At 37.3% G+C, this 14377-nt stretch overlaps 1 protein-coding gene across 4 annotated transcripts in view; it reads left to right on the top strand.

The window, feature by feature from the left end:
- The window catches only part of cpxm2 (carboxypeptidase X (M14 family), member 2), a 92242-nt gene extending 78117 nt beyond the window's left edge, over nt 1-14125 (top strand). For all 4 annotated transcript variants that reach the window (XM_062055323.1, XM_062055325.1, XM_062055324.1 and 1 more), the window contains 3 exons: nt 2203-2342; nt 8950-9049; nt 13468-14125. In XM_062055323.1, the coding sequence (XP_061911307.1) occupies nt 2203-2342; nt 8950-9049; nt 13468-13727 (500 nt within the window). In that variant the 3' untranslated portion in view covers nt 13728-14125. The remainder of the gene's footprint in view (nt 1-2202; nt 2343-8949; nt 9050-13467) is intronic.
- The last annotated feature ends 252 nt before the right edge of the window (nt 14126-14377 follow it).

Genomic DNA, 14377 nt, shown 5'->3' on the forward strand with positions numbered 1-14377 from the left:
AAATGGAAATTTGACAAAAGTCTTGGGACGCCTAATTCTTTATCTTAGAACAGACCTGGGCAAATTAAGGCCCGGGGGCCGCATGCCCGTTAAGCTTTTCCCAAATCATTTGTTTAGATATTAAAGATGGAAAGTGTAGCTGCCATTAAGATGTGCAGTGATGTTTTCATATGAGCGTAAGTCTTGAACTATACAAAGTATTTCAATGGTTGCAATCTGCGCTTTTGCATGATGTACTAGTTACTATTGTAATCTAATTAGTTACTATGGTCATCTAATTAGTTACTTTGGTCATCTAATTAGTTACTATGGTCATCTAATTAGTTACTATGGTCATCTAAGTCAGAGGTCCCCAACCTTTTTGTAGCTGCGGACCGGTCGACGCTTGAAAATTTGTCCCACGGACCGGGGTTTTTTTTGTTTTTTCTTTTTTTAATTTTTTTTTTTTCAATGACAAATACAATCAGGTGTGCTTGCGAACTGTATCCCTGCAGACTGTATTGATCTATATGGATATATAATGTATATATTGTGTTTTTTATGTTGATTTAACACAACAACAACAAAAAAACAAAAAAAAAAAATATTTTATTTCTTGTGCGGCCCGGTACCAATCGGTCTGCGGACCGGGACGGGGCCGTGGCCCTGTGGTTGGGGACCACTGATCTAAGTCACAGCAGCTCAGACGAGGCACCAAGCAGTCCGGGTGGGGAGCGTTTCCACAGAGTGTTTCCAGAGTGGCCAGCCTGAAATACAGGTGTCAGGGAGGAAGAAGGAGATTTTTTACAACAAAGTTCTAAAGCTTAGTGATATATCAGATATATCACATTGTAGGTGGGGTTTTTATGTATATATATATGTATATAAGCTTTTTTTCCCCCAAAAAAAAATAAAAGAAGAAAAAAAATCCCCTGAAGAGCAGGGAAACTTGTGAAACAGGCTTGTCGGGATGAAATATCCTCTGTATATATATATATATATATATATGTATATATATATACTGTATGCATACGTTAGGTCAGGAAAAAACACAGAGACTGTTTCATCCCTACAAGCCTGTTTCACAGGTTTCCCTGCTCTTCAGTGGATTTTATTTGGGAAACCTGTGAAACAGGCTTGCAGGGATGAAATAGCCTCTGTGTTTTTTCCTGACCTAACATATATTGAGCACTGTATAATGGATAAACCACAGAAACCTTGACTATATATATATATATTTTTATATATACGGTAGGGCAAGAAAAAACGTGTTATATATATATATATATATATATATATATATATATATATATATATATATATATATATATATATATATATATATATATATGTGTGTGTGTGTGTGTGTGTGTGTATATGTACACTACCGTTCAAAAGTTTGGGATCACCCAAACAATTTAGTGGAATAGCCTTCATTTCTAAGACCAAGAATAGACTGTCGAGTTTCAGATGAAAGTTCTCTTTTTCTGGCCATTTTGAGCGTTTAATTGACCCCACAAATGTGATGCTCCAGAAACTCAATCTGCTCAAAGGAAGGTCAGTTTTGTAGCTTCTGTAACGAGCTAAAGTGTTTTCAGATGTGTGAACATGATTGCACAAGGGTTTTCTAATCATCAATTAGCCTTCTGAGCCAATGAGCAAACACATTGTACCATTAGAACACTGGAGTGGTAGTTGCTGGAAATGGGCCTCTATACACCTATGTAGATATTGCACCAAAAAGCAGACATTTGCAGCTAGAATAGTCATTTACCACATTAGCAATGTATAGAGTGTATTTCTTTCAAGTTAAGACTAGTTTAAAGTTATCTTCATTGAAAAGTACAGTGCTTTTCCTGCAAAAATAAGGACATTTCAATGTGACCCCAAACTTTTGAACGGTAGTGTATATATATATATGTATACATACATAGATAGATAGATAGATATACCGGCCCCCAGACACATTTTTTTTCTCTAAAGTTGGCCCCCCGAGTCAAAATAATTGCCCGGGCCTGTCTTAGAAGGACATTTGTTTCGATTGAATGTTTAAAACTGACCCGAATCTTGCAGAAAGACTTTCTGGAAGAGTGAAAAGCTGTTGCATTTTCTTCCATGTTTACTTCCTGTGGGTGTCCCAATACTTTTGCTCACGTCAGGGCCCCACTACGGCGGCTGCAGATGTGCGTCTCTCTCACTCTCTCTCTCTCCGTGTCTTGGCAGGCATGAACGACTTCAGCTATTTGCACACCAACTGCTTTGAGCTGTCGATGTACGTGGGCTGCGACAAGTTCCCTCACGAGAGCGAGCTGCCGGAAGAGTGGGAGAACAATCGCGAGTCTCTTCTCGTCTTCATGGAGCAGGCAAAACAACACACCTACCAAAACATACACAACCCCCGCACATGAGGAAATAATAGCTATTTGGGGACTATTTTAGTATCGTCTCGCTAAAATGCTGTCCGGCCGCTACAGTAAGAAGGGCATTCACAAGGCCGCGTTCGTCGCGGTTTACCTGACACATGAAACGTGACAAATTGGCGGTGCACTATCCGCTTTAGCCACCAGACAGCAGTAGCGTTGAATATTATATATATATATATATATATATATATATATATATATATATGTATATATATATATATATATAAAATATATACTATAGTAGTGGTTGGAGTGTCCGCCCTGAGATCGGTAAGTCGTGAGTTCAAACCCCCGGCCGAGTCATACCAAAGACTATAAAAATGGGACCCATTACCTCCCTGCTTGGCACTCAGCATCAAGGTTTGGAATTGGGGGTTGAATCACCAAAAATTATTACCGGGCGCGGCCACCGCCGCTGCTCACTGCTCCCCTCACCTCCCAGGGGGGTGAGAGTGATGGGTCAAATGCAGAGGATAATCTCACCACACCTAGTGTGTGAGTGTGTGACAATCATTGGTACTTTATATACTATACTATAATATAGGGATGTCCGATAATGGCTTTTTGCCGATACCCGATATTCCGATATTGTCCAACTCTTTAATTACCGATACCGATATCAACCGATACCGATATCAACCGATATATGCAGTCGTGGAATTAACACATTATTATGCCTAATTTGGACAACCAGGTATGGTGAAGATAAGGTACTTTTTTTAATAAAATAAGATAACTAAATTAAAAGCATTTTCTTGAATAAAAAAGAAAGTAAAACAATATAAAAACAGTTACATAGAAACTAGTAATTAATGAAAATTAGTAAAATTAACTGTTAAAGGTTAGTACTATTAGTGGAGCAGCAGCACGCACAATCATGTGTGCTTACGGACTGTATCCCTTGCAGACTGTATTGATATATATTGATATATAATGTAGGAACCACAATATTGATAACAGAAAGAAATGGGGGAGGGAGGTTTTTTGGGTTGGTGCACTAATTGTAAGTGTATCTTGTGTTTTTTATGTTGATTTAATAAAAAAAACCCGATACAGATAATAAAAAAAACGATACCGATAATTTCCGATATTACATTTTAACGCATTTATCGGCCGATAATATCGGCAGGCCGATATTATCGGACATCCCTACTATAATATATACTATCCATCCATCCATTTTCTACCGCTTGTCCCTTTTGGATTCGCGGGGGGTGCTGGAGCCTATTTCAGCTGCATTTGGGGATACGGCGGGGGTACACCCTGGACAAGTCGCCACCTCATCGCAGGGTCCAACACAGATAGACAGACAACATTCACACTCACATTCACACACTAGGGCCAATTTAGTGTTGCCAATATAATATAATAATAACATGTACTGTTACCATGCTAACTGTCAGGTTCAAACACTGATGACATCTATTAAACAAGACAAGAAGCAAGGAATCAAACAGAGACAGAGTTAAATTTGGCTCAGTGAGGAGAAACGCGTACATCTGTACCCTTGTACGGTGTCACTACGCTCTGACGAAAGATTGTACTCCTCCTCTTTTATTTGGACTTTCCCTGATTACATGGCAACAGCTGTTTCTAGGGGACGGGGGTCGTAAACAGCCATCGCCTTTGTCACAAACCAGTTAAAAGAAAAGGTCCCTGGAGGGGAGTCAGGACCTGCTTCCTCTTCGCTTCGTAGTTCTCGGGTCAGGACAATATCTGTCTGTTGATTACAATACATCAAAGAAACAGAACACCTTCATGTTGCTTCCCATCCTACACAGTGGAGTTTTCCAAGCCTTCTTCTTGGTAGGATCAAAGACAGCTTTTGTCTTCTCGCCGGGAACTCATGGCAACACAAAGTTTTGTGATAACTTAGATACAATTATTCTGACACTAACGTTAGCTTGCTAACATGCTAATATGCTAACATTAGCGTTCTAACTTTTTGAGCTGGTTGTTGTGCAACCGTTTACCCCAGAGTCGTATAACTCGGTATGTGACACTTGTTAACTGTTAGCATGCAAACGATAGCATGCTAGCAAGCTAACTTAAACATGCTAACTTTTTCTATCGAATTTTATACTTTTTTTTTTTTTTTCTATTTCTGCAGCCCTACACCTTAGAGTCGTCGAACTTGGTATATTAAACATGCTGACTGTTCTCATGCTATCGTTAGCACACATGCTAAGCTTGTATTGTATATTAAGTACCGTATTTTTCGGAGTATAAGTCGCTCCGGAGTATAAGTCGCACCGGCCGAAAATGCATAATAAAGAAAGAAAAAAACATATATAAGTCGCACTGGAGTATAAGTCGCATTTTTGGGGGAAATTTATTTGATAAAAGCCAACACCATGAATAGACATTTAAAAGACAATTTAAAATAGATAAAGAATAGTGAACAACAGGCTGAATAAGTGTACGTTATATGAGGCATAAATAACCAACTGAGAAGGTGCCTGGTATGTTAACGTAACATATTATGGTAAGAGTCATTCAAATAACTATAACATATAGAACATGCTATACGTTTACCAAACAATCTGTCACTCCTAATCGCTAAATCCCATGAAATCTTATACGTCTAGTCTCTTACGTGAATGAGCTAAATAATATTATTTGATATTTTACGGTAATGTGTTAATAATTTCACACATAAGTCGCTCCTGAGTATAAGTCGCACCGCCGGCCAAACTATGAAAAAAACTGCGACTTATAGTCCGAAAAATACGGTATTTTATGACTTTTCTTAATTTGATTACATGCTATAGTATGATTTTATTGTCATAATTGTATTGCATGATTTTGGTATCCCTTTAATTTAGGTAGCCAGAGACTGCAGATGGAAATTAGCTATTTAGCTATAATCTGGTACAGAGCATTGTCCCTTTAAATAAAGACTAAACTAAGTGTTAGCATTTTTATGTAAACATGCTACTGTTTCAGGCTAGCTCATTTTGTACAGCTACACGTAAAACTCACGGATTCCGACACTCGGCACCATCTAATAAGTACGGCGGCTTCCGGCGACCCCCGGCCATAGGACCAGGGCACAGATAGCAGCAGGCCCATCAAAATTTCCTGCTGGGATTTTCTAGTTTGATTTGTAAGTGCTTCGTAAAAAAAGGAAAACTCCCAACAGTACATGTAAGATAATAAAGTACAACATGAATAAAATTAGGGGAATATACGGATGCTAAAACACGGACACATTTTGCTGGCGCCAAAAAACATCAGTCATTTAAAGGCCTACTGAAATGAATTTTTTTTAATTTAAACGGGAATAGCAGATCCATTCTATGTGTCATACTTTAAACAATTATTACTATTAATTAATTATTAATTATTATTTAAACAATTAAACAAGGAGACTCGGTAAAGAATCTGGGTATTATCTTCGACCCAACTCTCTCGTTTGAGTCACACATTAAGAGTGTTACTAAAACGGCCTTCTTTCATCTCCGTAATATCGCTAAAATTCGTTCCATCTTGTCCACTAGCGACGCTGAGATCATTATTCATGCGTTCGTTACGTCTCGTCTCGATTACTGTAACGTATTATTTTCGGGCCTCCCTATGTCTAGCATTAAAAGATTACAGTTGGTACAAAATGCGGCTGCTAGACTTTTGACAAAAACAAGAAAGTTTGATCATATTACGCCTATACTGGCTCACTTGCACTGGCTTCCTGTGCACTTAAGATGCGACTTTAAGGTTTTACTACTTACGTATAAAATATTACACGGTTTAGCTCCAGCCTATCTCGCCGATTGTATTGTACCATATGTCCCGACAAGAAATCTGCGTTCAAAGAACTCCGGCTTATTAGTGATTCCCAGAGCCAAAAAAAAGTCTGCGGGCTATAGAGCGTTTTCTATTCGGGCTCCAGTACTCTGGAATGCCCTCCCGGTAACAGTTAGAGATGCTACCTCAGTAGAAGCATTTAAGTCCCATCTTAAAACTCATTTGTATAATCTAGCCTTTAAATAGACCCCCCCTTTTTTAGACCAGTTGATCTGCCGTTTCTTTTCTTCTCTCCTCTTCTCCCCTGTCCCTTGCGAGGGGGAGTTGCATAGGTCCGGTGGCCATGGATGAAGTGCTGGCTGTCCAGAGCCGGGACCCCGGGTGGACCACTAGCCTGTGCATCGGTTGGGGACATCTCTGCGCTGCTGACCCGTCTCCGCTCGGGATGGTTTCCTGTTGGCCCCGCTGTGGACTGGACTCCCGCTGATGTGTTGGATCCACTGTGGACTGGACTTTCACAATGTTATGTCAGACCCACTCGACATCCGTTGCTTTCGGTCTCCCCTAGAGGGGGGGGGTTACCCACATATGCGGTCCTCTCCAAGGTTTCTCATAGTCATTCACCGACGTCCCACTGGGGTGAGTTTTTCCTTGCCCGTATGTGGGCTCTGTACCGAGGATGTCGTTGTGGCTTGTACAGCCCTTTGAGACACTTGTGATTTAGGGCTATATAAATAAACATTGATTGATTGATTGATACTTGATCATTTTGCGATATTGCCATATTTTTGCTGAAAGGATTTAGTATAGAACAACGTCGATAAAGTTCGCAAATTTTGGTCTCTGATAAAAAAAAACCTTGCCCCTACCGGAAGTAGCGTGACGTTGTCAGTTGTTCACTCCCTCATATTTTCCTATTGTTTTCAACGCAGCTAGAGCTATTCGGACCATTACCCCATTAATTTGAGCGAGGATGAAAGATTTGTGGACGAGGAACGTTAGAGTGACGGACTAGAATGCAGTGAAATACATATTTTTTTTTGCTCTGACCGTAACTTAGGTACAAGCTGGCTCATTGGATTCCACACTCTCTCCTTTTTCTATTGTGGATCACGGATTTGTATTTTAAACCACCTGGGATACTATATCCTCTTGAAAATGAGAGTCGAGAACGCGAAATGGACATTTAGTGCCTTTTATCTCCACGAGAATACATCGGCGAAACGCTTTAGCTATGAGCTAACGTGATAGCATCGTGCTTTAACTGCATATAGAAAGAAAAAAAAATAAACCCCTGACTGGAAGAATAGATAGAAAATCTACAATACTATTAAACCGTGGACATGTAAATACACGGTTAATGCTTTCCAGGCTGGCGAAGGTTAACAATGCTGTGCTAACGACGCCATTGAAGCTAACTTAGCAACCGGACCGCACAGAGCTATGCTAAAAACATTAGCTCTCCACCTACGCCAGCCAGCCCTCATCTGCTCATCAACACCCGTGCTCACCTGCGTTCCAGCGATCGGCGGAAGGACGAAGGACTTCGCCCGATGCGTTTGGCGGCCCGGAGATGTAGGAAGTCAAGGTGAGGTCGCCGGCTAGCGCGTCTGATCTCCAACAAAGTCCTCCTGGTTGTGTTGCTGTAGTCCGCTGCTAATACACCGATCCCACCTACAACTGTCTTCTTTGCAGCCTTCATTGTTCATTAAACAAATTGCAAAAGATGTCCAGAATACTGTGGAATTATGAAATGAAAACAGAGCTTTTTGTATAGGATTCTACGGGGTACCATAACTTCCGTTAAACTGACTACGTCACGCGCATACGTCATCATACCGCGACGTTTCAGCCGGATATTTCCCGGGAAATTTTAAATGTCACTTTATAAGTTAACCCGGCCGTATTGGCATGTGTTGCAATGTTAAGATTTCATCATTGATATATAAACTATCAGACTGCGTGGTCAGTAGTAGTGGCTTTCAGTAGGCCTTTAAGCCAGTGTTTTTCAACCACACTAGTGTACTGTGAGATATTGTTGACAATATGTAATTTCACCTAATTGGGTTAAAATTATTTATGCAAACCAGTAATTACAATCCGCAAATAATGTGCTGTTGTTGAGTGTCCGTACTGTCTAGAGCTTGGCATATCAGTAGGTGGCAGCAGGTAGCTAATTGCTTTGTAGATGTCGGGAACATGGTTTGTCGTGATCACAATATGCGGGAGGCAGCGTGCAGGTAAAAAGGTATCTAATGCTTAAGCCAAAAATAAACAAAAGGCAAGTGCCGCTAAGAAAAGGCATTGAAGCTTAGGCGTGGCTATGCAAAATGAAACTAAAACTGAATTGGCTGCAAAGTAAACAAAAAACAGAATGCTGGACGACAGCAAAGACTTACAGCGTGCGGAGCAGCAGACGGCGTCCACAAAGTACATCCGTACATGACGTGACAATCAACAACAAAATCGGAGCGCAAGACAAGAACTAAAACACTACACACAGGAAAACACCGAAAAACTAAAAATAAGTCACGGCGTGATGTGACAGGTGGTGACAGTACACCTACTTTGAGACAAGAGCTATATTGATGCATGCTTGGTTATGCTTTAAAGTCATATCCAACAATTGCGACAACGACTTTTTACTGCTGAGTTTCATTTTTTTCTGTTTTCTGCTGGTGGTGTGCCTCGGGATTTTTTCAATGAAAAAAATGTGCCTCGGCTCAGAAAAGGTTGAAAAACACTGATTTAAACAAACGGCTTTACGGTAACGAGCGTATTTGTAATGCTGTTTTGTGCGCAGGTGCATCGTGGCATCAAAGGCATCGTGAGGGACCTGCAGGGCCAGGGCATCGCCAACGCCACCATCGCCGTGGAAGGCATCGGCCACGACATCCGCACAGGTACGACGACTCTAACCGCCTCGGGCTCGTCACTACAGCGATGCTGGATGCAGTTAAGAAAAAGCCACATTTAGGTTGCTTTTCAAATAAATGCCGCCTTCCAGAACAGAAATAGCTTTGGACTTTAAAAGCGTGAAATTGAAAAAGCCCTACAAAGTGCATTAGGGCTTTTTTATTTTCTGGAAGTATTTACCACAGCCTGCTCGCATGTTCCCACTTTTCAATTAACACGCTCCTTTGTCGACGCCCATCAAGGGAACAATCAGTGCCAGTCGGCCGTTTGCAGGTAAACAATGATTCCAATTCAGAACCACAATTTGTGCGAGTCGGTACGGGAGCGGCGTGTTTTGGGGAATGACTCAAGGGCTAAAAATAAACACGTTGGCGGTACAGGGTCATGTTAGATAAAAGCAGACTACAAGAGAAAGAACTTATTTGTTCCAATTATTGTTACATTTGACAGTAGCTTTCTATTGTCTCTTTATTTAAAATAGAGACAGCACATATTAACATACATATCTATATTTATGTATATATATATATATATATGTATATATATATATATATATATATATATATATATATATATATATATATATATATATATATATATATATATATATATATATATATATATATATACATATATATATATATATATATATATATATATATATATATAAATATATATGTATATATTTACATTTATGTGTATACAAATACATGTATTTATGTGCATACAGTATATATGTATGTATATATATATATTTACATTTATATCTAAACAGATACATGTATTTATGTTTACATATACATTTATGTGTATATATATATGTATATATATATATATATATATATTTACATTTATATTTATACAGATACATATATTTATGTGTATAAATACATATTTATGTATATATATATATATATTTACATTTATATTTATACAGATACATGTATTTATGTGTATAAATACATATTTATGTATATATATATATATATATTTACATTTATATTTATACAGATACATGTATTTATGTGTATAAATACATATTTATGTATATATATATTTATACATATACATATATGTGTATAGAATGTATATATGTATGTATACATATATAGTATATAATACATATATACATACAGTATACAGTATATGCCTATATATATATGTATATATTTACATTTATGTGTATACAAATACATGTATTTATGTGCATACAGTATATATGTATGTATATATATATATATTTACATTTATATCTAAACAGATACATGTATTTATGTGTACATATATATTTATGTGTATATATATATAAATATATATATATATATTTACATTTATATTTATACAGATACATGTATTTATGTGTGTAAATACATATTTATGTATATATATATATATATTTATACATATACATATATGTATATATGTATATAGAATGTATATATGTATGTATACATATATAGTATGTAGTACATATATACATACAGTGTACAGTATATGCCTATATATACATATTTATACATATATGTATGTATACATAAATGTATATATTAGTGACGTGCGGTGAGGTTCATGGCTGGTGAGGCACTGACTTCATCACAGTCAGATTTACAAACATATGAACCCTAAAGAGTATCTTATTCACCATTTGATTGGCAGCAGTTTATGGGTTATGTTTAAAAGCTCATACCAGCATTCTTCCCTGCTTGGCACTCAGCACCAAGAGTTGGAATTGAGGGTTAAATCACCAAAAATTATTCCCGGACGCGGCGTCGCTGCTGCCCACTGCTCCCCTCACCTCCCAGGGGGTGGGCAAGGGGATGGGTCAAATGCAGAGGACAAATTTCACCACACCTAGTGTGTGTGTGACAATCATTGGTACTTTAACTTAACTTTAACTTTACACATACAAACTGTAGCACACAAAAAAGCACATTTAATTAAAAAAAACGTTATTATGGTCTTACCTTTACTTATAAATGAAGTCCATGCGCCGCTCCTTTTGAACAAAAGCATCGATAACTTGTTTATAGAAGTCTTCCTTATCTTTCTTCAGTTTTAAAAGTCTCTCTGTCTCGATGGAGATCTTCCTTTAATTATTACCTCCTGCTTCGATTGAAAGTCCAGTTTAGAAAACTGTTTTATTTTAGATATGTAATCCTCCATGTTAAAAGGCCAGGCGAGAGGAAAAAATAAACGATCGCTGCTAACTGTTGCTGCTTGTTGTCACTTCTGCAGCCGAGTAGTCGCAAGAATGATCTCTGGGATCACTAGCGCCCTCTACCACCAGGAGGCGGGATTACTGCGAGCCTCAGCCAGTGCGCCTTCGCAGCCGTTTTATGATTGTTCAGCACAAGAAATACGTTACACACATACAGTTGTTGACAAAATACACTGTACATTATATACCTCAGCTAACTAAACTATGGAAATGTATAATATAATTCATATAGCAATACGGTCTCACTGCACAGCAGGCCAGCAGTTAGCCGAGTCATTGCGCAATCCATGGCGAGGCTCAACTGGCTGGTGACTCACCGCAAGTCTCTTCTCAGTATTTGAACGGCAAATGTGAAAATTCAGCGATTTTGAATAAAAATAATCTAAAACTGGTGAAGTTAAATGGAAAATAACTTTATTGTATAATCACTGGATACATATAACAATTTAATTAATTTTTCTTCTTTTTACATTTTTGTTCGTTCCATGATGGCACGGGAGGCCCCGCCTCCCCTGCCTCCCCTGACTGCACGTCACTGATATATACATACAGTATATACTGTACCTACATACACATACTGTATATATATATATATATATATATATATATATATATATATATATATATATATATATATATATATATATATATATATATATACATATATATATATATATATATATATACATATATATATATATATATATATATATATATATATATATATATATATATATATATATATATATATATATATATATATATATATATATATATATATATATATATATATATATATATTAGGGATGTCCGATAAATGCGTTAAAATGTAATATCGGAAATTATCGGTATCTGTTTTTTTATTATCTGTATCGGTTTTTTGTTTTTTTGGTTTTTTTTATTAAATCAACATAAAAAACACAAGATACACTTACAATTAGTGCACCAACCCAAAAAACCTCCCTCCCCCCATTTCTTTCTGTTATCAATATTCTGGTTCCTACATTATATATCAATATATATCAATACAGTCTGCAAGGGATACAGTCCGTAAGCACACATGATTGTGCGTGCTGCTGGTCCACTAATAGTACTAACCTTTAACAGTTAATTTTACTCATTTTCATTCATTACTAGTTTCTATGTAACTGTTTTTATATTGTTTTACTTTCTTTTTTATTCAAGAAAATGTTTTTAATTTAGTTATCTTATTTTATTATTATTTTTAAAAAAGTACCTTATCTTCACCATACATGGCTGTCCAAATTAGGCATAATAATGTGTTAATTCCACGACTGCATATATCGGTTGATATCGGTATCGGTTGATATCGGTATCGGTAATTAAAGAGTTGGACAATATCGGAATATTGGATATCGGCAAAAAGCCATTATCGGACATCCCTAATATATATATATATATATATATATATATATATATATATATATATATATATATATATATATATATATATATATATATATATATATATATATATATATATATATATATATATATATATATGTGTGTGTGTATGTATATATATATATATGTGTATGTATATATATATAAAAATGTGTATGTATGTGTATATATATATGTATGTATGTATATATACATATATATATATATTGTTTAATTTTGTTTGTATTTATTTTATGTTGTACTTTATTTCATTGCAAAATCTTTTTTCTAAAATATATTTATCCGATATATATTTGCACATTTTTGTAAAAAATTGTAAAGCTTTATTTACGCTTACATCTTTAACTATTTGATTATAAATTTTAACTTTGGCGATCCCGAGTGCTTTGAAAGGCGCCTTATGAAAAAAATGTATTGTTAGAGGAATATTGTTTTTAATTTTGGCAAAAAACAAAGTTACATTTCAGTTTCGGTTCGTGCCAAGGCGGCCCAACCTAGGTGGACAAAAGCATGAGAGATGGGCGACCATTTCTAAGACGGCTTCGCCCTTTAGATAGTTCAGTTCATTCTCTCACATTTATATAGTTAGTAGAAATTGATAAACTTCAATTCTATTCAATTTTCAACAGCCTTAGAACTGAAGAATCTGGGTGGACTCTCCCCTCCTAAAAGTGGGGGGTCCTAATATTATTATTATTATTATGTATTGTTGTTATGAGATTGGTGCAAGCGCTACTAACGTTGCATGTGTTTGCGCGACAGCGGCCGGCGGGGACTACTGGCGCCTGCTGAACCCGGGGGAGTACCGCGTGACGGCGAGGGCTGAGGGCTACAGCATGTTGAGCAAGAAGTGCGAGGTGGGCTACGAGATGGGGGCCACCAGGTGCGACTTCACGCTGGGCCGGACCAACCTGTCCAGGATCCGAGAGATCATGGAGAGATTCAACAAGCAGGCCGGCGGCAACGCGTCTCCCAGGCCGCTGCAAGCTCGGCGGTCCAGAGCGAGACAACTTGGGACTTAAAGAAGGTTTGGGAAGAACTCTGCGCGTTCTTGTTTGGAAAATCACCTCAAACGTACAAAGTAAACGCTCTCACGAGCTACGTTGATGCTTACAAAACTGACACATGTAGTATGTAACGTACGTAGGCGGAACAAAAGCTACACTTACATCGTCTTTTTATGTAAATAAAATCCAACAGATAATCAAAACAACACCCGGACTCACTTAATCTCACTTTTATTGTGTACATAAAGGACTTGTTAAGTTATGTAAACCACTACAAAGTAAGTTATGTAAACCACTACAAAGTAAGTTATGTAAACCACTACAATGGCAATGCAACGGAACACTTGACTCTTTATTATGTCATTGATGTGAACACTTATGTACGCACATTGCTTTTTCAAATAAACTTTAATTACCCCAAGTGTTCATGCTGTTTGGGTTATTTTCCTTCGTCTAAACCAGGGGTGTCAAAGTCAATGAATTATGATATTTGATTAGTATTACAACCGGCCCGCAGGCCACAGCCGCCTGCTGCGGTTTTGCACGCACCAATACTCAATCCGCTAGGAATTTTCAAAATGGGGTCCCCGGAACCCCATCAAGTCATAAAAACGGGGTCCCACAGTACATTTTTGTGGTCCGACTTTTTTCTAACCGTTTTGAAT

This window comes from Entelurus aequoreus, linkage group LG08 (genome assembly GCF_033978785.1).
Source record: "Entelurus aequoreus isolate RoL-2023_Sb linkage group LG08, RoL_Eaeq_v1.1, whole genome shotgun sequence".
NCBI classification, from domain to species: domain Eukaryota; kingdom Metazoa; phylum Chordata; class Actinopteri; order Syngnathiformes; family Syngnathidae; genus Entelurus; species Entelurus aequoreus.